This window comes from Brachionichthys hirsutus, chromosome 11 (genome assembly GCF_040956055.1).
Source record: "Brachionichthys hirsutus isolate HB-005 chromosome 11, CSIRO-AGI_Bhir_v1, whole genome shotgun sequence".
Classification (NCBI taxonomy): domain Eukaryota; kingdom Metazoa; phylum Chordata; class Actinopteri; order Lophiiformes; family Brachionichthyidae; genus Brachionichthys; species Brachionichthys hirsutus.
In genome coordinates, this window is record NC_090907.1 from 12,899,992 (window position 1) to 12,923,053 (window position 23,062).

General features: G+C 43.2%; 3 protein-coding genes across 3 annotated transcripts; all 3 read right to left on the reverse strand.

The window, feature by feature from the left end:
* Positions 1-666: 666 nt before the first annotated feature.
* bace1 (beta-secretase 1) lies at positions 667-11,675 on the reverse strand. The gene is made up of 9 exons (XM_068745872.1): positions 11,331-11,675; positions 5,999-6,087; positions 5,305-5,521; positions 3,153-3,290; positions 2,928-3,062; positions 2,736-2,837; positions 2,359-2,508; positions 1,133-1,304; positions 667-905 (listed from the first exon to the last, which is right to left on the reverse strand). Exons 1-9 carry the CDS (start codon positions 11,673-11,675, stop codon positions 667-669), a joined length of 1,587 nt encoding a protein of 528 aa, XP_068601973.1.
* Positions 11,676-16,257: 4,582 nt separating this feature from the next.
* Positions 16,258-17,962, reverse strand: LOC137901787 (T-box transcription factor TBX1). The gene is made up of 6 exons (XM_068745828.1): positions 17,956-17,962; positions 17,723-17,879; positions 17,530-17,631; positions 17,250-17,421; positions 16,995-17,150; positions 16,258-16,329 (listed from the first exon to the last, which is right to left on the reverse strand). Exons 1-6 carry the CDS (start codon positions 17,960-17,962, stop codon positions 16,258-16,260), a joined length of 666 nt encoding a protein of 221 aa, XP_068601929.1.
* A 1,589-nt stretch (positions 17,963-19,551) lies between these two features.
* On the reverse strand, positions 19,552-21,074 carry apoa1b (apolipoprotein A-Ib). Its single transcript, XM_068745883.1, has 3 exons — positions 21,025-21,074; positions 20,662-20,821; positions 19,552-20,504 (listed from the first exon to the last, which is right to left on the reverse strand). The coding sequence occupies exons 1-3, from the start codon at positions 21,065-21,067 to the stop codon at positions 19,937-19,939; spliced, it is 771 nt and encodes a 256-aa protein (XP_068601984.1). The 5' UTR covers positions 21,068-21,074; the 3' UTR covers positions 19,552-19,936.
* Between the last annotated feature and the right edge of the window lie 1,988 nt (positions 21,075-23,062).

The window sequence follows — 23,062 nt, forward strand, 5'->3', positions numbered from 1 at the left end:
ATAGTGTAATTTTATAGATGCTATTCTCAGTAGTACCATTTCCTTAATTCTCTCTGCATATCCTTCCCTTACAGTACAACTGGGCACCCATGCAGGCATGCTCACATAAATGACCCTCGTTTCAATCACTCACAAGCCACAAACCCACGAAGAACCACGCACGCAAATGTTCAACACATACCATCGTGCCAAATTACACGATGGATTCCCACAACGAATTCACAACAACCTCAAGGGATCTTTATTTAGCCGTATTTGAACATTTCTTCTGTTCTCTGTAAAGATAAGAGATAAATCTTTCAAAATTCCAATGGCAATCCATCTGTGTGGTTCATTTATACATTACTTAAAAGACAGAGCTGGGGGGGGGGGGGTTCACGTCACTCCCACTGAAGCTCCTCAGGCTACGCTTACCTGCACACTACTTCAAACCGGCAAGCGTTCTTGTTTGCTCCTCAGCTCAATAATGGCTCTACATACAAAGTGCTCGCCCCCTTGAGGGCAGCGCTGTTCACTGTACTCATCATATTATCTGTGTCTGAAGAACCTTCTCAAAGCTCCCTTTCAGCAGAGCGACATTTAGTCCTTCTACCACAGTCCACTTCTGCTTCGCATTTTGACGGCAGGTCTCTGCGACTCTTTTTTTTCCCCACCTTCTTCTGCGAGTCACTTCAGGAGCGATATGTCGTCAGCAAAGTCCCCATGCGGGTGGAGGCAGCGCGCGAAGCGCCACTGGCACACCATGAGGCACAGAGGCAGCATGAAGAGAGCACAGATTCCTGCCATGATGTAGGCGATTGTCATTAGCGTGGACTCGTCCGTCTGAGGAATGTTGTAGCCGCAGTCGTCCAGGTCAACGCCATGGAAAGGGCCATTCACAGAGGCCGTCCGAAACTCGTCATGCACTGCAAACAAGAGAATCAGACTGCCGGTATATGATAACAGATACTGTATGTTATTACTAAAAGTAAAATCCCTTTAAAACAAGTCCTGCATTTTCTATGTGAAAGGTTCTTGCCATTCCTCTTTGACAGTCTCTTCATTCCAACTTTCCCCGTGAGCGTAATTACATTTCCTCTGGCCCATTTCACATTAATAAACTTTCTGACTGTCCTTCTCTCCACCTCCTCACCATGGCAGGTGCTAACAGCAAAGCCGATCCGTTCCTTTTCTCGGTCAAAGACCACATAGAAGCCTTCCATGATGACAGCCCCCATCACTGTGCCAGTGCTAGACTGGGACACGGCAAACTTATAGCAGTCCTCCTGGGCCGAGGCCACATCCTCAACCGGCCGCAGGTATTGCTGCAACACACACACAACAATGGAAAACGAAAAAAGACGTGAAATGAGAGGTGGCACCAGGGAGCACAGCAGTGCCTTTATTATAGTCCAACCAATCCACTGACATGGTTACATAGTTATTGGCAGTTGAAGTTTCGCAAGGAGTTTCTATGACAATGGAAAACGATCCTGAGAAAAGTATTTAACACCAGTGGTGGAGTAGAGAGGAGCCGGAAGCATTAAAGGGCTGTGATATCATAGCTCGTCCACCAGAGGACACTGACACACCTGCTTTTCATTTGTAGCACTCCAACGAGCACATAGATCATCTTTAATATATAATATTCTTTATAATTAAATAATGGATCTAATTTTGTGAATTGTTTTTGCATTTGTAAAAAAATATAAAAACAGGGGTTCACAGTAATGATGATTCCAAAATCAGTCTCAAAGTTCACTGATATGATTACCGTATGATATTTTATTTACAAAGAATGTCTGCAGGGAATCTGGTCTGCATTGTAATAGGTAAATTGTTGATTTTAAATTGAAATGACAGCAGATGCCAGAGGAAGTGAAAATGTTCTCAAGTGTCTCACTCTGCAAATTTACAGCTCTGAACCTCAATTTGAAATCTCATTCCATTAAATTAATTCCACCATCAAGGTGGATGTGCTCAGAATAAAATGATTTTTCAGAGCTCTATGAAAAGCTTTAGGATATATATTAAAGGCATTTCTCGTTGAAATGTGCTCATTATTTCCTTTTGTCGTGTTAAATTGCAAAGTTTTCCTTTATTAAGGACTATCTAAACGATTAAGGCTGAAGAGCATGCTGGCCCATTATGAGCACAGAAACCTTAGCATTCAGATGCTAATTCATGTGATTCACAGTAATAAATATTTTGTATAAATAAATCAATAAAAATACATCCTTCTCCTTTATTTCTCTCCCATTTGGACTTAATCATTTGTACTTTGACGGGTCCCTTTGGGATAAATATTACCACATGGATAAATTGATCTGCAAATGAGGGACTTTGTTCAAACAAATGTACAAGGTTCAGTGACTTTACCTGTGGGAGGATGGAAATTCTGAAGGACTGGTTGTGGTTTTCACTCATCAGGTAGAGAGAGATCACTGGGAAGATGTGCCATGGTGTAGTCCCAGCCTGCCAACATACCAGCTGCTCCCCGAGCCAGAACCCCGAGGGGAACTGCTCTGTCTGAAAACAAAGTCAGGAGAACATCTATTCGTTCCGCTCACAACACGCCTGGTCATTATGAATCCGGGTCACAAGGGTTTGATGGACTTTTCATTGCTTTACTAAAATTGCTTGTTTTAAATGTGCATCCAAAAAACTGTGGCTGGAACTTTTCCTGCTGGGTAAAATACAATCAGATGAATCTGGAGAAATCCGTCATGAGGTGGGTGTGTGCCGAAGGAACTGACCGAAGACGCTGCTTCGATAGCCTTCACTGCAGCCTGGAAGACTTTCCTCGGCAATCGAAGGTTGGTGGTGCCGCTGTCCACGATGCTCTTATCATAGTTGTACTTCAATAAGCAGAACATCAATTGGAAAGTCTTTACTGACCGTGATTGGTTGTTATTTCCATCTAAGGACTTTGCAGGTGTCAGTCTTACCTCTTTACAGTCCATGTTTAGGTCCTGTCCATTAACCTCAATGCGTACAATAATGACTTCATAGTACCACTCCCTGCGAATGGGGGTGTACCAAAGCTCCCCGACGTAGAGTGATGGGTCCACTCCCCCGATGATCTGAGGATGGGAAGGCAAAAGGGAATCCATTCTTGGCTCCAGATGAGATATGAAGTGATGTGAACATGCATGTACCGATCCGTGTCTCACCATGCTGCCGCCAACGGTAGCACTGCCCAGGGAGTAGTTCTGGGTGAAACCAGCTCCACACAGCTGGAGAGAGAAAAGGTTGGGGACGGAAGTATGTCGAACCAAAGAGTCAAAGAAAGGCTCCAATGTCTCATCAGGCTGGAGAGACGAGAGAGAGAGAGAGAGAGAGAGACAGGATGGTCGTTGGTTTTATTTCTGAGAAACAATCAGGAACTAGTAGCTAAACCAAATATCACAAACACAACACATGTCTGTAGCAGAAGTCCATCAGCACCCCAACATCAACGGCTTAAAAAAAAACAACAACAAATATGAGCACCTTTAAACATTTATTCACATAAAAAAGGATTATTTACAAAGAAAGCAAGCATCCATAGAAAAAAATAGTGCAAACATACTAACATATTAAATACTTGTAGCAGGTGAATGTGGCGGAGGCCACCACCGGGTGCCAGTTTCCTGTCGGGTGACCAAAGTGTTTGCTGGGCCCACATGCATTGTTGAGAAGCGTCTGATGAGCTAATCTGGTGAATATTTTAATATGTTGATTTTTCATATTATGGTTTAGGTTTTAAATGTGTTTTGCTTCATATGGTCTGTTATTGAAGACTGGAGTGATTATAGATCGGATCTTAAGGAATGAATGACCGGGCGTGGGAGAACGACGCCTCAGGTATGCAGCCTTTTAAAGTTTTAGACGTATCTTATTAAATGTGTTTTAACAAATGGTAATGTTGTATTTGTTTGTTTATTTCAGTGTTTGTGTCGCCGCTGCCTGCTGTCTTTGGTATTAAGTTTAGTTTGAGTTTTGTTTTGAGTTAGGGTTAGGTGTACGTGTCGTACATCTGTGTTTTGTTTATTGTGTAAACTTGTACGAGCGGACTAACTCTCTTACCTTTTTTTTATTTATATTTTTTCGTTTCATTCTTTTCTTGTTTCTTTATGTCACTTCCCTCCCTTATTATCCCGTTGACACTCCCATACCCACCATACCCGATCTTATTTTTACGTGTGGTATTATTAGTGCATGGGTTTGTGGTGTGTTGCTGACCTTTTAAGTTTGCAGTGAATTTGGGGTGTTACCGTTGCGGGTTTTTTCTGCGTTGTAGTGCGGTGCTATTCGGGTTGGACTGGGGACTTGCAGACAATAAGGGATAAGGTGAAAGAGTGATTTTTCATCTGTCATGGTTAAATAAATACATATTGTAACCCTTCTTTATGGTGCTTGTCCCTATGTGCTCCCCGTTATGTTTTATTTCTATAATGCCAGATCGTAACACAAAGTTATCTCGAGGCAATATTTTTTTACTACAGTGGAGCCTCGGTTCTCGAACGACTTATTTCTCAAACCAAAAAACTGAGTTTAAAACGCCTCGAAAGTCCTTCTCTACTACTTTCGGCTTGTCTCATGATGGGGTCGGCGCAGAAAATCGACCTTCTCCACTTCACCCTCTCCTTTGTATCTCTGTCTTTGTCCCACAGTACCGGTAATCCAATTTCCAGCGCCGTCCTATGGGTTAGCAACGCTGATGGCGGTCCACCCAGGCCTCGACCGAGGCGAGGCGGAGGCTACGTAATCGCCGGCGATTGTTTGTCCGTTTGTTAGGAAGATAACTCAAAAGGATCTGGACAGATCTTGATCAAACAGGAAATGTTGGGAATGTTAACAGGAACAGGTGATTACATTTAGTTGATTATCCAGAAGAGATCCTGGATTATGGATCACTTTGATATTGCAGTCAATGGAGCTTCCAAATTTGTTCCTCAATATCTCTGTTGATTATTAACTGATGTTTATTGAATTTGACACAGTCATGTAGAGTGGGGGTCTCTATCTCACCACCGAATTTCATCTGGATTGGATCCAGAATGGAGACAGTAAAATATATTTAATTTTAACACTGAAAACTCCATTTACGGATTCAAAAACCCTGTTAAAAATACACATCAACTCTGATTCACGTTTACTTTTCATGGTTGGTGTATAAAGATACAAGAACAATGTAGAACCTTTTGGTGCTGATCCAGATCACCATGTGGACGGTGTAGATTATGAGGGGAATGAGCTGCTCGGCTGAGGTCTGCGCTCTCCGAGTGCTTTTCTCATTTAAAGATGTTTTTTTTTAGGGATGAAGTAATGTGTTGATCTTACCCGGGCTATGTCAGCATAGGCCAGTCCCAGGATTCCCTCCCAGTTGGATCCATTGATAAAGAAGCGATCTGACTGGGTGATGGCAGCAATGTTGGCTCGTAGCGTGATATTGGGGCCATGTGGGACAGAGACCAGGTCAGTTCCGAGCTGCCCCTCCCAGCGACCCTGGGTGTAGGGAACATACACACTCCTACCCTGGTCACGGTATGAGCTGGAACTGATGAATGCCAGGGAATCAGGGGGTGGAGAAACAAGCAGAGAAAAAATTAGAAAGAAGAGGTTGGTTCCTGTGCTGGTGGAGTTTGGGATAAATAATAAATAATAACTTTGATACGGTTCCAACACAGAGACTGTAAAGTGAGTTTGAACAGCCTTAAATAAAAATAGAAAAGCACTTCCTTAATGAGGGAAAGGCTCTTTGACATTGTTATCTAATGCAATGTAACTGTATGTTTTAACAATTACTTTATCACATAAGATGTAAATAATAAGATAAATAAGGAAGACTTAAATCAAGTACTGCATTGTAACTACAGCACAATCCAGAGTAATGCATTCTGTTAACGCACGCTATGCAGAAGACGAGCAACCTTCAGTCACCTTAAAATCACCTGTCCATGGAGAAGCAAGGAAAAAAGATGTGCTTACTTTACTGAAGCTGCATTGTTAACGGAACACTTGTGTCTGCACTCACAGTGAGCGATGGTAGTATCTGCGGAGGAAGGGATGAGTAGCCGCCCCGACAGCAAAGTTACTGCTTCCCGTATCCACCAGGATGTTCAACTAAAGAGGAGCAGAAATAAGGACATTTATGTTGTGTGTACATTTTTGAAAAATCAACATGTGTCACATTGTGAAATGAATTAAGTTCCATCTCTGAGGTGCAGATTTGATCTGTAAGTGTTGCCTTGGAGACAGCTTGGGTCATTTATAAGACTCTTTCCTATATGGAGTCTTTGTCTGCTACTCATCTGTACCTCCTCCTCCACCAGGCTTACGCTGTATCCATTTCTCTATAAGTGCAATGTCCCATGCCATGCCCTGTTTCCCTAAACGTCCTTCTCTGTCCCATGGCTGTCTCTGTCCCATCTTTGTCCTCCACTCCTATCAGGTTGACCTTTCTACTCCCTGTCTCCTTTCTCTCTTCCTCTTCTGTCTATGTGGGTATCAAATTATGCCTAATCAGTCAAAACACAGACTGTGTGAATGGAGCGGATGGTGTGGAAGGTAAATATACACTGCCTGTATGTATATGCATTCCATTACACACACCGTGTATTATATGTTACACACTCATTCTCGGCTTGCAGGTATATTTAATGATAGTTCATTGTTGGTAATTATGGCTGCATTTGTGGGGGTTTTTTTATTTATGAAACACAAACAAATAATGCGGCAGAACTGCCTTGCATGTGAGCAAAGATAGGGAGAAAAGAGAGAACTGCCCAAAAATGAAGTAGAAGCTCTGGAGCATCAGCAAACTGCTCAATAATAGATTGGAGCTTTAAATATCCCGTCAAGTCCTAATCTCTCAAAGGCTCGTGAAGAAAGCCCAGAATAAGTGCTGATTGTCCAAACACACACACACACACACACACACACACACACACACACACACACAAATATATCAGAATATCAGTTGAAAATTCTTGAAATTACACAACATGTTGTGCATTTATTGAGTGAAATAATTATTCGATCCCCAACAACTCACCCAGAATTGTAGCGCCAACAGATTGGCTGTTTCCCCTGTGGCACACAGCTGTGCACAATCAACCAATTACCAATTACCAATTACCAATACTCACTAGAACTCGTCATCCTAAGATGTCAGGGGCAAGACGGTGGACCTGCACAAGGCTGGAACGTGTTACAAAGCCATCAGAAAAAGGCTTGGTGAGAAGGTGAGAGCTATTGGCACAATTATTCCAAAGCGGAAGACGCACAAAATAGCCGTCAACTGCCCTCTCTCTGGAGCTCCATGCAAGAGCTCACCTTGTGGAGCAAGGCTGATGATGAGAAGGGTGAAGGATCAGCCGAAGATTGCACGACAGGAGCTTGATAATGATCTGAGGGACACTGGGACCTGCGTCATCAAGAAAACAGTCGGTAACGCGCTGCGCCGTAATGGACTGCTGAAGAAAGCACATGTACAAGGTTGTGTAAGGTTGTGTAAGGTTTAGCAGCAAACATCACAATGACTCAGAGAATCTAACCAAAGTGGAGCTATTTGGCATCAACCAACTGGGTTGCACACAATTCGACCCTGAGATTGAATACTTACTCCACTCATTAAATGCATATTTTATCATTTTTTTTATTGTGTGTTTTTATGCGTTTTTGACTGTTATTCTTTCTATTGTCATAAACAGTGGAAAACTATGAAAATTTAAGTCTGTTAATTTCTTTCTAAGTGGGCAAATTTACAAATTCAGCAGGGGATCAAACAATTATTTCCCACACTGTGTGTGTGTGTCTGAAATATCCTGAAAGCTCAAACTGGATCTGTTTCTGTGACACACGAGCGCCCGAACACACTCTATCTCGTCATTCCCTGGTCTCTCGCGCCCGTCTTCCTGTCCTCCCTATTCCTGTATGTTCCGTCATTATATTTGCCCTTTACTCCCCCCCACTGTGCAGGAAACATCATCTAGATTCTAGAGGTTCCCTGAACACAACACAACACAAAGGTTAGGGTGGGTCAATGACCTTCGCGTTTCCCAAGAAACTCAAGATAAATGCCTGACATCAAAGCCTACAAACACATGTATCTTGCTTTTATAAACAGTTGAGCTCAATGTAATAAAAAAACGAACTGTATTTATATAACTGTAGCTAAAATGCATTGAAATACCTTCACTACATTTAGATCACTTCATGTAATTTGTAGAACATGTTGCAAAAATTATATAGTGGGTATACTCGTTGATCTGAGAAAAGGCATTCAATACGATCGATCATGCATATCTTTAGAAAAAAATGTAATATTATGGCCATTAATATATATACATAAATATGTATATATTGATTATGTGGATTCACAGTTTAAGAAAGTTACTGGTGGAGTCCCCCAAGGCTCAGGGTGCTTTCACACTGCACCAATAGGACTCGGTTCCTTTGGGAGCAAGTTGTTGCATTTATAATTAGTTGAAAGGTCTGCTTTCACACTGTGATTTCTTCGCAAAACGAACTTTTGGAGCAGCGTCACGTGGCTGAAAGAGTCGCTCGTCGATTGGACAAAGTAGAAGGAGAAGTCCCGCCCTCTCCCATGTTTGTTTTGGTTTGTAGTGCGCCAGTTGCGGCTGCTGGTCATCCAAGGAGGGGAAGCTAATTTAGTTCTGGCCTAAATCCTAAATGTTACACAACGCTAGTCGTTTTTAACAAAGACAACGTCGCTGGGGATCCGTAAAATCTCCGGATCAGTTCAGAACAACGCAATAAAAAACATGTAAAATGCTCCGGGTGTTTTATGCTTCGCTGAATCGCTCATTTCCTATCAATCAAAATCACTGCCGCAGACAGATTATCCAATCATCATGCCCCAGAGACGCTGATGGGCGGGACAAAACCCAACATTTATCCAATGACCGTCCAGTCTCTCGCAGAAGAACAGCCCACTCGACGCTCAAGCGTGACTGTGGTGCTGCAGGGATAAGTAGCTGGTTCTGAACAAAGTATTATAAAACATATTTAGTCAATGGAATCTACACACAGCGGTAAATATTTCACCACTTTTAGTTTTTTTGGTAACTGAGCTTCCCCTGCAGAGCAGCTTGGAGTGCTCGCTGTACTTCCTCTACCGGAGACGCACCGCGTAGCGTCACTACGTACGTCTAGTCCTGCGTTTGCTCCAGCGAGCTTTCACACTGCTAACGGAACAGAGCAATTCAATTCAATTCAGTTTTATTTATATAGCGCCAGATCACAACATAAAGTCATCTCAAGGCACTTTACAGGATTAGCAGGGAAAGACCTGCAGGGAAACACAGAACCCAACTTGACCCACAAGAGCAAGCACTCTGGCAACGGTGGTAAGGACAAACTTCCCTTTAACAGCAGGGTTCTGTTGCAAAGGATCCGAGACCCTCCTTTTCAGGCGGACTTTTTTGTTCCTCTCCAGAGTCCGGATGCGCGTTCACACTGGCCCAAACGGAGCGGATTATCCGAGGAAAGGAACTCTGGTCAGTTTAAAAGGGAGTGAAAATTATTCCCACACGATTTAAGTTATATATTTACAGTATCAACTACAACTACTGTACTTTCGGCTTGTCCCATGAGGGGTCGCCACAGCAAATCAAGTTTCTTCACTTCACCTTGTTCTTTGCATCGTCCTCCCCAACACCAGCCACTACTCCATTTTGAGCGAGTGACTTGCTTCTGAGGAGTGGACTATCCATTTCGAGGGAGTGACTTGCTTCTGAGGAGTGGACTATCCATTTTGAGCGAGTGACTTGCTTCTGAGGAGTGGACTATCCATTTTGAGCGAGTGACTTGCTTCTGAGGAGTGGACTATCCATTTTGAGCGAGTGACTTGCTTCTGAGGAGTGGACTATCCATTTCGAGGGAGTGATGTGCTTTTGCAGGTTCTCCACTAGGTTTTGCAGTTTGCAGAAATGCACTAACTGCTGTGCAAATGTTAATAGCGATGTGAGAAAAGCATCAAAGCGACTGTGGAAAAACTGTAAAATATGATTAACTGTTTTTGAGAGTATTTATCATATAATACTAAATATATATTTTTGAAGTGCATTCAAAAGTAAATTGAAATGTTTTTTGTCACCTCCTTCCATTTCCCCATGGAACGTAATAGATCATCTAATTTAGGATTGATCAAAGTGGGTCAGCATTATTGTTTCAAAATGCTCTGTGGGTACTTCACTGGCTGAAGAGCGAGAGACATAGTCTGTTAATATTAACAGGCTGAGGTGACAAATAATGAAATTATTACTTTCATCTGTGCTCCCTGCATGTCTGCTTCATAGCCACGCGACACCGACCTGGATTCATGCAGTTTTTAGAAGTGCGCTTGTGTTTGGCACAGTCTTCATCCGCAGCAGGGTGAAAGGAAACAACATACAAACCAGATCATCTGCTGTTTGTCAGCAGTTCAGTTGTTTGTGTCCACCAGAGGAAAATGTCATCCTCACATTTGCTACTGGTGCATCCCATTCTGTGGTTACTATGGTTACTATGGTGCCCTGCATACTGTAGTAATGGCACACCATCTCTTCCTCTTCTTCTCATTCATTCACTCCTTGGCCTTGCATGTCATCTCTCTCTCCCTCTCTTGTTGCTTCTTCATGTCTTCCATTTCTTTGCCCACCCTTCCTTCACCCTTTCACCCTTTCACCCTCTGAGTGCCAGCCTGTACACTGCAGCTGCACCCTGCTGGCACTCGTCACTCTGCAGAATTAATGGTTCCCTTATCTGTCTGCAGCATTAAGTCCTTTCTCTACTTTCCCAGAGACACACACACACACACACACGCACACACACGCACGCACGCACGCACACACACACATATCATCTGTCGCTAGATCAGCGTTAATATGATTGCACTTTCAGACAATATATTTAAAGTGATTCTTTCAATTCAACTAATTTCAGTCCCTCTTTCAAAGCAGACATTTGCCATTTGAAGCACACACCATATAAAACGTTGTGTTTAGAAGGTTATTCTTTAAGTGAGGTAAACTCCCATTGCAGTGCATTATCTTTGAGCACGTAAGTGCTCTATTTACAGGCTAATGTTAATTATACATCGTAAGTCTTTAATAATGAAGCACTATTTTAAATACACATTATTTCACTTTCACATAACTGAATTATTCAGTGTGATATTATTTATTACTCTGTATCTGGTATTAAATTCAACAAATTCAGGTTTAAAATCTGTTAGATTTTGTTAGCGTGTGTGTGTGTGTGTGTGTGTGTGTGTGTGTGCGTGTGTGTGTGCGTGTGAATATTTATCACTATGCTGCAGGCTTTGCAGCATATTAATCACAATGTGTAAGTGAAGGCTTTACCCTCTGCGGAGGAGAGCCCACGGCCATTTCCACGTAGTATCCCTGACCGGATTTTCCACGCAGGTTATCGATCATGTCCACGAAGCTGATGCGGCCCACAGACGCTCCTCTCCTCCTGCGCGCGGCGTTTCTCCTGACGCCGCCGCGCTCGCGGTCCAGCGGCGCGTCATGCGGAAGCCGCGGCGGCGGCGGCGGCGCAGCGCGTGCGACTTGCCGCAGTGGCACGCGAATCGCTCGCGGCGGGCCCAAGCCGTCCGCCGCGCACCGGCCGCCGCTGATCAGCGTCAACGCCGTCCATAGGAACAGGCTGGACAGCCAGCGAGGCTGTGACGCAGCCGCCTCCATGTTTAACGCGCTTCGTCACACCGCGTCGCCGTGACACCGGCGGACCCGCAAAGATGAAGAGAGGCGTTGCTCGGTTGCGTTTTCTTCCTCTGCTTTGCTTGACATGAAATGACGCGGAAGAAACGCAATTTACGCCAAAGAGAAAACCGCGTGGGCGAGAAACGTTACCGGAACAATAAAGCCAGAACCGCATCGGGTTCGGTGTTTGGTGTAAAGTCAAACTGCGGGCCGGTGTCGGAGGCTGGCATCCGCATCCCTCATTGTGCTCTCCTCCCTCCCAGCGTTCACCTCCTCCTCCTCCTCCTCCTCCTCCATTCACCCAGTCGCATCCTTCAGTAGAGTACCACCGCCGTGAAGTTAGCGGCGCGAACCAACGTCAAGACTTCCTATAAGCATTTTCAAAATAAGACAAATTATGCTCGATAAATCAAATCAAATCAAATCAAATCAAATCTTTATTTGCAGACACAATGGTCCAATTAAAAAGCACACATAACATTTACAACATATACAACGTTTACACAGTAAACACAGTAATCCTATAATAACATCAGGTACCAATGACACCAAATACCTGAGTTAAACTTCACAGCACTTAGGCATGGCTGAGTCAGTGTTCTGATGATGTCATTCCCTGATTCATGCAGCCGACATATAAACCTGTATGCAGGTGTCTCAGCTGAGCATTAAGGGTGTTAACCCCGACACCACAGAACATCTCACTGGCGCTGGACCATCTGGGCTTCCTGAGAAGTATCCGCATGCAGTCATTGCATGCCACCCTCAACTTCTGCATGCTGGCCTGTTTGTACTTGATCCACAAGGGGGCAGTATAGAGTGGCGTACAAAAGGCCCTGAAGAGGGTGACTTTGACCGCTTCAGAGCAAAAACTAAATTTCTTCTTCAGCATGTTGGCCTGCGCATACAGCATCCGCCGCTGTCTATACATGTCATCATCATCTCCCAGCTGGTCATTGATCATGTGATCATCATCCCCCAGCTGGTCATTGATGATGTGGCCCAGATATTTAGTTCTGCTGCAGACAGACAGCACTTGCCCTGACAGATAAAATCTTGGGAAGTCCAAACCCTTATCCTCTCTCGTTCTGCAAACCATAACGGCACTCTTCTTGGCATTATACTTTACATCAAACCTGATACCATAGCCAGTGCATATGTCCAGGAGCTGCTGGAAGCCAGCACTGCTCGGTGACAATATGGCCAGGTCATCAGCATACATAAAGTGATTGATCAAGGTGTCACCAAGCATACATCCAGTGTTACAGCTCTTGAGCTGCACAGAGAGATCATGCATGTAGAAGTTAAAAAGCACCGGCGAAAGAAGCCCACCCTGGCGGACACCGTTCCCCACAGTAAAAGGAGGAGAGACCACATTACCCCACCTAACCTGCATGGTCTGATTCGCATACCAATATGCCAGGATTCTAAGGAGACAGTTTGGCACACCTCTCTCCCTCAGCTTCAGGAACAGCTTCCGATGGTTCACACGGTCAAATGCCTTAGAGGCATCGATGAAGCCCACCAATACAGAGGAGTCTTTAGCCTTATACATGTCAATCACTTCTTTCAGACCATAAATACACATGTCAGTACCATGCTTGGTTTTAAACCCAAATTGATTGTCGGTGGTGTTAAGAAAAGGACTTAAGCGAATCAATAAGATTTTTTCTAAGACCTTAGAAATTACACTAGCAAGAGCAATCGGCCGGTAGTTATCCAGGCTCCCCACCTTGCCTGTCTTATCCTTAATCACTGGCACCAGCGTAACATGCAACATGGAGTCAGGCAGCAGCCCATGCGACAATAAGCCTGTAAAACATAACGCAAGCAGGACAGAGACCCTCGGGCTAGCATACTTTAGGTGCTCTGCAGTGATTCTATCTGGACCATCAGCTTTGTTATCTGCCAGTTTATCTATTGCTTCACGCACCTCAGTAGCTGTGACCCCCACCACCTCGCTGTCAGGGACGCTCCCTACCTGAAAGGGGACACTGTCAACACAATTAAAGATAGCAGAGTAGTGCTGCCTCCACAGCTCAGCTATATTATCCGATCCAGTGACTCCCTCAACAGAACACGGCAGGGCCACACTTCCCCGATTCAAGGACTTCACCTCCTTCCAGAACCCAGTTACATTACAGCTTAGAAGCTTCTCAGCCAAAGAGTCAGCCCTCATCAGTCGTTCCTGCCTGGTGATATAACGGATGGCCGATTTATACCTGGCATGAGTCAGTTTTCTATGTTCCAGAACAGAATAGATCGATAGATAGATAGAAATTATGATATAGATAGATAGATGGATAGAAATTATAATAATGTGAGATAGATAGATAGATGACAGATAGAAATTATGATAATGATAGATAGATAGCTAATTAGATAGATATTATAATAATGTTATTGATAGATAGATAGATAGAAATTATAATAATGTATAGCGCATCGTGAAGAGGACAAGTGGGCGTGGCCAAAGGAATTGGTAAAAGTTTGTTTCTACGGCGTTTTGAACCTAGCTTTTATTCCTACATCAAAGTAATACCTGTCATATTTAGGAACTAGAGCATGTTTCGATAACGCTTTTTCATTTGAAGACTTCCGTCATGCCATGGCTCTTGCTGTTTCCGTGGGAAGCAACCCTGAGACGTTTTGCATTCTGGGTAATGAAGTTTTCAGTGTAATAGTTTGTCGGTCACACGAATCATAATCTCCATTGCTACCTGGTCTCTTTAAAAACAACAGCAGTCCGCAGTCTGAGGCGTAGGCCGCATTGTTATTATTGTTTTTAGATTTCTCAATTTGAACAGATTATAAAGAGAAATGAGAATTCACGTGGGCGTAAATCCGTAACCATCGTCTTTCTGCAATAATTACATTTTTTAATAATATTTTAAAATTAAGAAACAATCAAAGAACAATCAATTTATCAATTTTTTTCATTTTATTTTTGTGCTATTAGACAACAAATAGATTGCAGTTTCAAAAAAAAATAACATTACAAAAATGTATTTTTTTTTATGATATTAGTTATGGGCTGGCTGGCTGTAACATTACTGTTCTTGGTTATCTGCTGTCTACATTAAAACAGGCTCTTATTGTTTGCTATTATATTTAGTGTCGCTGCTGGAAATATATTCTATTGTGATGATTTCTTTCTTTGGATGATTACTTGCATAATAGATAGCTTGGATCTCTGTAAATCAATATGAAGACCATAATGTAACCATTCACATTTATGATAAAACACAATAAAGCTGTATAACATCAAATAAGGAAGCATGCATATTTAATTAGAGTTCAGTCAGTTTGATATTCTTTGCGGTGACGAACTGGTTCTCTCTTAAGATGACCCTGGACAGTCCCAGTAGGAAACGGGGGGGAAGGAGGCAGCTCCTAATATACTTTGCCCGTCCTTTTGCTCCACAGTCAGTCCCACAGCCTCCTTACAGCGGTGGTGAGATCCCCCCTGCTCCAACAACAGCGAGGTTTGATCCGGCTCTCCTGAAGTTGCATGAGAATTAAATTAGACAAGTAATGCTCAGCACCTAAACTACAGATATTGCTGATTCAAACAATCAGAATCTGCCTGTTAGTCCAGCTTCAAAACACAAGAGGGCCGGTAGCAAGATTGTTACAAGGTCCCCCCCCCGGGAGGCCTTTTACCTGTCGGTTTTGTTGGGTGTGGAGTGTGGACAGATGCAGAGAGGAACAACTGCTTTTAATACACATAACCCCATTTCTTGGAGCGATTTCAGTGCCACGCTAATTATAGCAACAGTTATTCAGTTATTCCCCCAGAATTGACACACAACTAGTCTGCTTTAGATTGATGCAGCATTTTAGCATATTTTCAACGTGAAATAATATCGGGTGGAGGTAATGTGATTGAGCCCAAGATTGTTTTTGTTATTTTTATGGATTTATGAGCCAATAAGATCAAGGTATCAATGAGAAAACATATAATTATACTTTTTTTTAAAGAAAATAATAATGAGTATATATTCAATTATGTAATGTATATTAAATTTAATTAATTATATTTTCTTTAAGTAAATATGCATATAAACACACACCCACACACATAAATAAGTTAATGATGATGATAATTACCGGTTGAAGCGTTCCGGCCCCAGCTTAGTTTCCCTGCTTTGGTGATGAGGGGCTGAGCTCTGCCCTCTGGTGGACACCACACTGCCCTGAACAAACACATGCATGATTATTCACCCCATGTACTGCACAATACACACTGTATATAGTCTACAAACACAGCAGACATACCCACACACACATATGCAAAGAATATACCAGAATCATATCTCTCCAGTCAGGCCAATGCATCATGGCCAACGAACTAGCATGTGTTGGCCTCCTTTGCGTACAAAGTTCAAAGATTAGCTATCAGCAATGCTACTATCTTATCTCCCTGCATGTACCAGCCGATAACAGCAACAAAGATGCACTCTGGTCCAGTCATTATTTCAGCTGAACTTTCCAGGAAGAAAAACATTTGCATTTCTTAATCGGGCAAACTTTATTCCGAACATGCTGAATGACTGAGTGACACTCACTGGTCCTGAGGGTCTGACGTCCTGAAGCCTTTGGCAAAGGGGTTGCTAGCAATTTTTAGCTGGGTGATCTGAGACAGAGAAGTAGTGGCTAACTCATTGGTGTGTCCACTAGCAGCGGCCGCTAACGTAGATCTACTTGTTACTATCCCTTTGGGGTGCTGAAGCTACAGAGCCAAAGCCAGTTAGTGGGGCGTGTTGGAGGATCTTAGGCTAAATAAGCTAAATATTAACTTGTTGTCTCAACCGGTCCAGACTAGTTATCTGTGGTCGATTCAAAATGAAAATGGTGAATCGCATTGGTAGGCATCTAGATTTATTGCCACATAGGTGTGGAACTATTTACTGTGATTTTCAGTACAACAATAAACAGTAAAACTTATTTGACAAACTGTCTTGTCATCAAGGGAAAGGTGGATTAGGACTACAGACCTCATTCTTACTTGGCCCATAGAACTAGCTTCAGTACCCATAGTAAGCAGTAATCCCTTTAACCCTAACCCACGCTCAGAGAACGGATCAATGAGTTGGCCCCTGCTGAGAGAAGGTCAAGCAGGGATAAAATGCACAAGAATTAATGAACGCCTTTCCCAGTTCAGTTCACGCACCATAAAGAAAGTATTTCATTTGAAGGAAAGTGCCAGACACATGCGTGATGGGGGTGCGTGGAACAGAAGTGTGTTGGACCAGGGTAAGTAAAGCCCAGCTGAACCCAGCTGGTTCTAGGTTTCCCTACCCGATGGTTCTGATATGCAGTGACAGCTATAAAGCGCGTTTCCAGGAAGAAAAAGGAGCAGAAGTTCCTGCAGGCGTTCGATTGGCTGTTAGGCGACGGGTCCACATACACCACGTGGAAGCGTGGCTGGTATCGATGCATCGAGTTCAATATCATCTGTGAAGGGGTGAGAGGGAGAAAACAGGGACGGACATTAAAGACACGATTTTGTTTCTCAGGTCCTATTCTGATTACGCAGTCAAGACGGTGACCGACATGCCCATTGTCATCCAGCAGGTTGTTGGTGAGCTTGAGGGTATCAAAGGACACGGTCTGCTTCATCCACTGGGCTCCACAGGCAGGTGAGTCTTGGTGGAAATGCATCCTGCTTGGGGCTACAACATCAGCTCGGCCTGCCGCCAACCAGGAAGAGCTGTGAAATGCATATCTAACACGCACACACACACACCAACACAATAGATATCTGCATGATCTCGATGTAGATCATCAGAAATAAGATGAAAAGGTTTACTACTAGACATTAGATGTATCTGACCGGTATCTTTTATCATCAACTGGGACAAAGTCCATGAGGAGAACATATTCTGCAGCAGGATCCATGCCGGATATTTGTACCTGGAATGTTGGAAACATCCTCCTGCAGTTTGTGGAAAAGTGTCGATGAATGTAGAAAGAGACACCAGATAAAAAAGGAAAGTACACGAATGCCAATGCTACGGTTAGCTTACCTTCCAGCCTTGGTAACGATCATCTCCGTGCCCAGTTGGTCAAACTGCTGCCAAAGTGCAGGCATCTCCAGGTGGACCTTCACGCCACTGACTTGAGTTGCCTTAGAGCTTGATAGTAATCCCCTCTCAGAACAGCAGGGGAGAGACAGCTGAGGATCTGAGAGGAGAGGAGAGGAGCTTGTGTCTATAGGCATCACCACTGAGGTGGTCCCATTCTGATCACAAACACTCACCATCCATCATTTGAAGGTGGATATGAATTGAGCTGACGCTTTGTCTCTTCTCCCGGTATATTTCGGTCAACGCCCGTCTCTTCCTCTACGTCTGGTCACGAGTTACAACCGAAGTGGAAGACGTGCGTTCAAGTCTTTCTAGGAACTGCTTGTGTCAAGAACAAGCCGGCTTTATACACACCGTGGGACTCACAGGGGACTTCGGTGCCTACCTCATCCATTACAATACACATAGTCCAACTGACAAGCACTAATCACAGCTGCACACACCGGCATGTGTGCCACCCACAAAAACCGAGAATAAAACGCACACACACACTCGCATGTACTAAACCTTTTTGTGATATCTAGAAATCGTTGATTACGTTTTCCGTTGTTTGTTGCAGCCCAAAGTTTTAAGTGGAGCTCGCTGTGATATTAAGGCCATTAATAAGGTCCTGATCGGCCCAGTGTTATTGGGTGTGGACAGGAGAAGACAGCACAAGCGACTTTTATTATTCATAGCCCCTTCTCTCGGATCAGTTTCAACACCATACTAATTAAAAAAAAGCGATCACAACTGGACATTCTGGTCAAATAGATCAGAGTTGGGCGGAGGTTACGCCATCGTTCATGTTTGTTTGTTTGTTTGTTTGCATTTGTTTAGCTTGTGAAAGTTTATTGTAAAATGTTCATATATATTTATATATACACAAAAGCAACTATATTTAGTGAACTATATATAAAGAAAACAAATTTAGAAATGTCACAATGTTTCAAACTTTTCATTTAATGGCAGCTCTTTCAAACTGAACAACTACTTTTTGTAATGCATGTAATTATTTTCTATTTAAATCATATGTTTTACATGAATAAATGTCTAACATGTCTCCGATGAACATTGTTGTGGCTTTCACTGTGAACTGTTTATCCTTATTAGTGATCATTAGCGTGTGTGTGTGTGTGTGTGCCTGAGCACAGCTCTACAATAGGACGGTGTTGAAGGGTTCCAGCCCAAGGGATCTAAAGCACCAAAGCAGACTCTGTCCTAATAAAGCACAACAAGACTTGAGCTTGTCAATGGGCCAGCCCCCCCCCAACCAGCTCATTAATCACAACTCTCGGGTCCACAGGCAGAAAGATCTCAGATGTCATTGGATGCCCCTCCTAAGGAGAACTGATTACATTAATAATGCTCTTTTTTAATAAATCTTGTGATCAATGGTGACCTCCTCAAAGCACTCTCTGTGATACGACCCCAGAACCCGAGATCAACATTTCTCCACCGAGGCTGAAGGCTACCGTTATACTCCAGGGTATTGGATATTGTTTTATTAGTTTAGATATAAAGAGCTTCATTCTTGAATGAGTCAAGGAATATTCTTATTTTGGTATCAGAAAGGGTTAACATGGATGATATAGCTAAAATAATACAAATACTTTGTTTCTTTAAGATATAATAATACAAGTAATGCAAATATTAAACACGCAGCTGGACTGTGTAGCAAAAAAACAAATCCATGGAACTTGCATTCGGTTACTGCATTTCAAATGTCACCGGACATTATGCAACGCCGTTTAATTCAGTCACAAACCAAAGTAATAGAAACAGATGTTTATTGAGATTTCGTCAACGTACAGTTATCACACAAAGCACAAAGGTTTTTTTTTTTTTTTTTGCTCTTGGGGTTAATTCACATACAGATATTACACAAAATGTAATCAGATGGCCAACATAAAGTATGTGATGAGCAAAGCGTGTGCTGAGTATACATGAGTCTGTAAATACATCTTCTGGCATGCGCTTGAGCATGTATGCATGAGGCATTTATAGAAGAGAGAGACAGAGAGGAAGCAAGAGTCGTGCCATTTATTTTCCAAGGAACACATCACTTCAGCTTTGGTTTCACTTTGGGAGTGGGTCTGTGCATCTCGGGAAGGATGGGTGAGACAGATGGAATGGATTAAGGATATAGGATGGTCAGATTAGTTACGAGAGGATTTAGCTCTGGTTGAAAGTGGAAAATATGTTTTCATAGATTGCGTTGAGCTTCTCCCCAATATCTTCGAAGTCCTTCTCAATCTTCTTCTGGAGCGCAGTATATTGGTCATTCGTCAAGGTCTGTGATTGGTCATAGGCTTGATTCATACTTGTCTTGAACTCTTCAACATAGGGTAGAACCATGCTCCTTATCTCCTCCAACTGCTTATTGACTTTATTATTAAGAGCAGTCAGAACAGGATCCGCGGCATTCTTGGTCGCCTCCAAATGTCCTCCAATGTGGCCGACAACAGGCCCCAGCCTGGCTTTCAGTTTTTCCATTTCAGCTTTATGGGTGGGGATGAAATCGATGAGGATGCCTTTAACTTGTTCGTAGTAATATTCTGTGTTATTCTTGATGACCCTCCTGAGCTCATCAAGATGATCTTGTGGCAGTGGATCTTCTGTGATAGCTTTCTGGACGAAGTCACGGATGTTGCTATAGATGCCGTCAGTCACCATGGAAACCTCCGACTGCCATTTTATAAAAGCTTTGTACATGTCCTCCAAATTCTTACTTGTGGAGACTCTGGGGGAGGGGGGGGGGAGGGTGGAAGAAAAAACTCATCTTATTTATTATTTCATTTGTTCAAGTGAAATAATCGTACCAATCAGTGAACGGAATGTAAGTCATGACAAAGGGAGATTTGGTGACACAGCAAGACGGTGTCGTGATGGAGACTTACTTGACATTCGCGTACTCTTCATCATCAAGGGTTGCCACGACATTCTTGACACTGCCAATCAACTCATTGATAGTGTAATCCAAAATACTCCGCATCTGCTGCAGCTCCCTGGGTGGTCCGTCCTCAGGTGCGTCAGAATGCAGGGAGGCGGCCTGAGAGCCTGAGAAGGGGGGGGGGGGGGGGGGGGTTGGAAGAAAGATGAGCGATAGGCACAAAAAATGGTGCTATAAGGAGGGCGGCCATAAGCAATTAGGGAATGCAACGTTGCAAATGTTTTTCTTTTCTTTTTTTTACCATATAATTTAATGTTATATGAAGTGGATCAACTACTGTGTTTCCTTTAGTGTTCATTACTGTGCTTACCAACGGCCAGCAGGAGGACGAGAGTCAGCGCTGCGAATTTCATGACGATGGTCTGGCGTAGAATAAGGCAGTTAGATTTATTCAGTGAACATCCCACACTCACAGTAATACAGCACAAGGGTTTTCAATAAATGTATTTACATCACACAAATATATGAATGATAAATCACATTGAGAGCCCATTAAAGCAAGGAAGGACTCGTGCACATAAAGCCAAACGATGCCTGAGGAGGAGGCTTCAAAAGGCCTTAATGCAGCATTAAAGATACACACTCATCCCTTAACTCAGGGGTGGGCAAACTTTTTGACTCGCGGGCCACAATGGGTTCTAAAATTTGACAGAGGGGCCGGGCCAGGAACAGATGGATGGAGTATTTGTGTATTGTGTATTTGTGTATTTGTGTGAGCTAATATAAATGACATGCAAAACCCATTACATGAAAGGATTTGGCTTTTTACAGGTAGCATTACAAGGAAAAGGTCAAATGAATCGGGTTTAATTCTAGTAAAATTTAATTTAATGATATAATTTGGACAAGTTCGGCGGGCCAGATTAAATAGCCCAACGGGCCGCATATGGCCCCCGGGCCTGGGTTTGCCCATGCCTGCCTTAACTGGTCCAGAAGAGCTCACGTGGAACGCACACAGCCTATTACACAAACTCGCAAACTCGTTTAATGACCCATGACACCAAATCAGATGGGGAGTTCAAGCAGTCAGCTGCACACTGCCGCATGATGTTGTTCTAGGCTTTACAGTAAATCATAGATATTGAATTAGTACATCTAGAAGACGACACCAGGTTTCCCAATTAGACATTTTCTTATCTTTGAATTGCTACAATATCAAAAACAGGCTTAACAGCATTATCAAAAGTTACAGTCAAATGGAGTATGTCACCCTTAAAATGTAACGCCACTGCTTTCCCTTGCCGAGACACTTTCTGCCCAACTTTATCATAGTCATCAGATTTAAGACTCAACCTAGGTTTATTAAAAGACTCTCAAAAATAGGATTTATTCTAATCTAACCTAATTAGATCGCCTTACCTGGTGGAGTTTGTGACGAAACTGAAAAACTTCAGCAAGACCAGACTATTTATAGTGCTCGGATGAGGCGTGAGCCGATGTGGGGAGGACAAGCGGGGGCGGGGGGGAGTGATGTCTATGTGTCTTCGTGGAGGTGGACCTCAGCCCCCTGCCGTCTCCTTCAGCAGGGGGACTGGGTTGAGAGTTCAATGGTCACCTGCTGGGGAGCAATCACTCAGCACACAGCACAACACACAGTCACAAGTTCTGTATGCAATACAAAGAAGGGAAAAAGTGAGAGAAGAACCGCCTCCTGTTGCGAGATTTGTTAAAAGCAAGAAACATTAACATTGTGTAAAAAAAAAAAAAAACAGACAAAACCCCAACTTTATGGAAGTAAATTTTATCCCCACGGGTCTGCAAAATGGTTCAAAAGGCATGCCAGGCCAGCAGTGGGCAGTGTCCAAAAAAAGCACCACAAAATAGCACCAGGTGTTCTGACTGCATGCTCATTAGCCCAAAAATGCTTGCGCCTGTTTTTCAAAGTTAATATTTTCAGGCCATAAAAACATTGTTGTCATGTAAACAAACAGCCAGACATAAAGGTTTATGGTTGTGTACAAAAAGTGCTGTTGCAGAATAACTTCCGGGTCAAAAGCCGAACGGTGCCCTCGTCCAATTAGTGATGTTTCATGTTGCCCACTGGTACCGACTTCTTCCATAAGGTTAATGTTGTAGCGCTTACCTTAATGTTGCAGCGCTTACCTTAATGTTGTAGCGCTTACCTTAATGTTGCAGCGCTTACCTTAATGTTGTAGCGCTTACCTTAATGTTGCAGCGCTTACCTTAATGTTGTAGCGCTTACCTTAATGTTGCAGCGCTTACCTTAATGTTGTAGCGCTTACCTACCGTTGCAGCGCTTACCTTAATGTTGCAGCGCTTACCTTAATGTTGTAGCACGTACGTTAATGTTGTAGCGCTTACCTTAATGTTGCAGCACTTACCTTAAT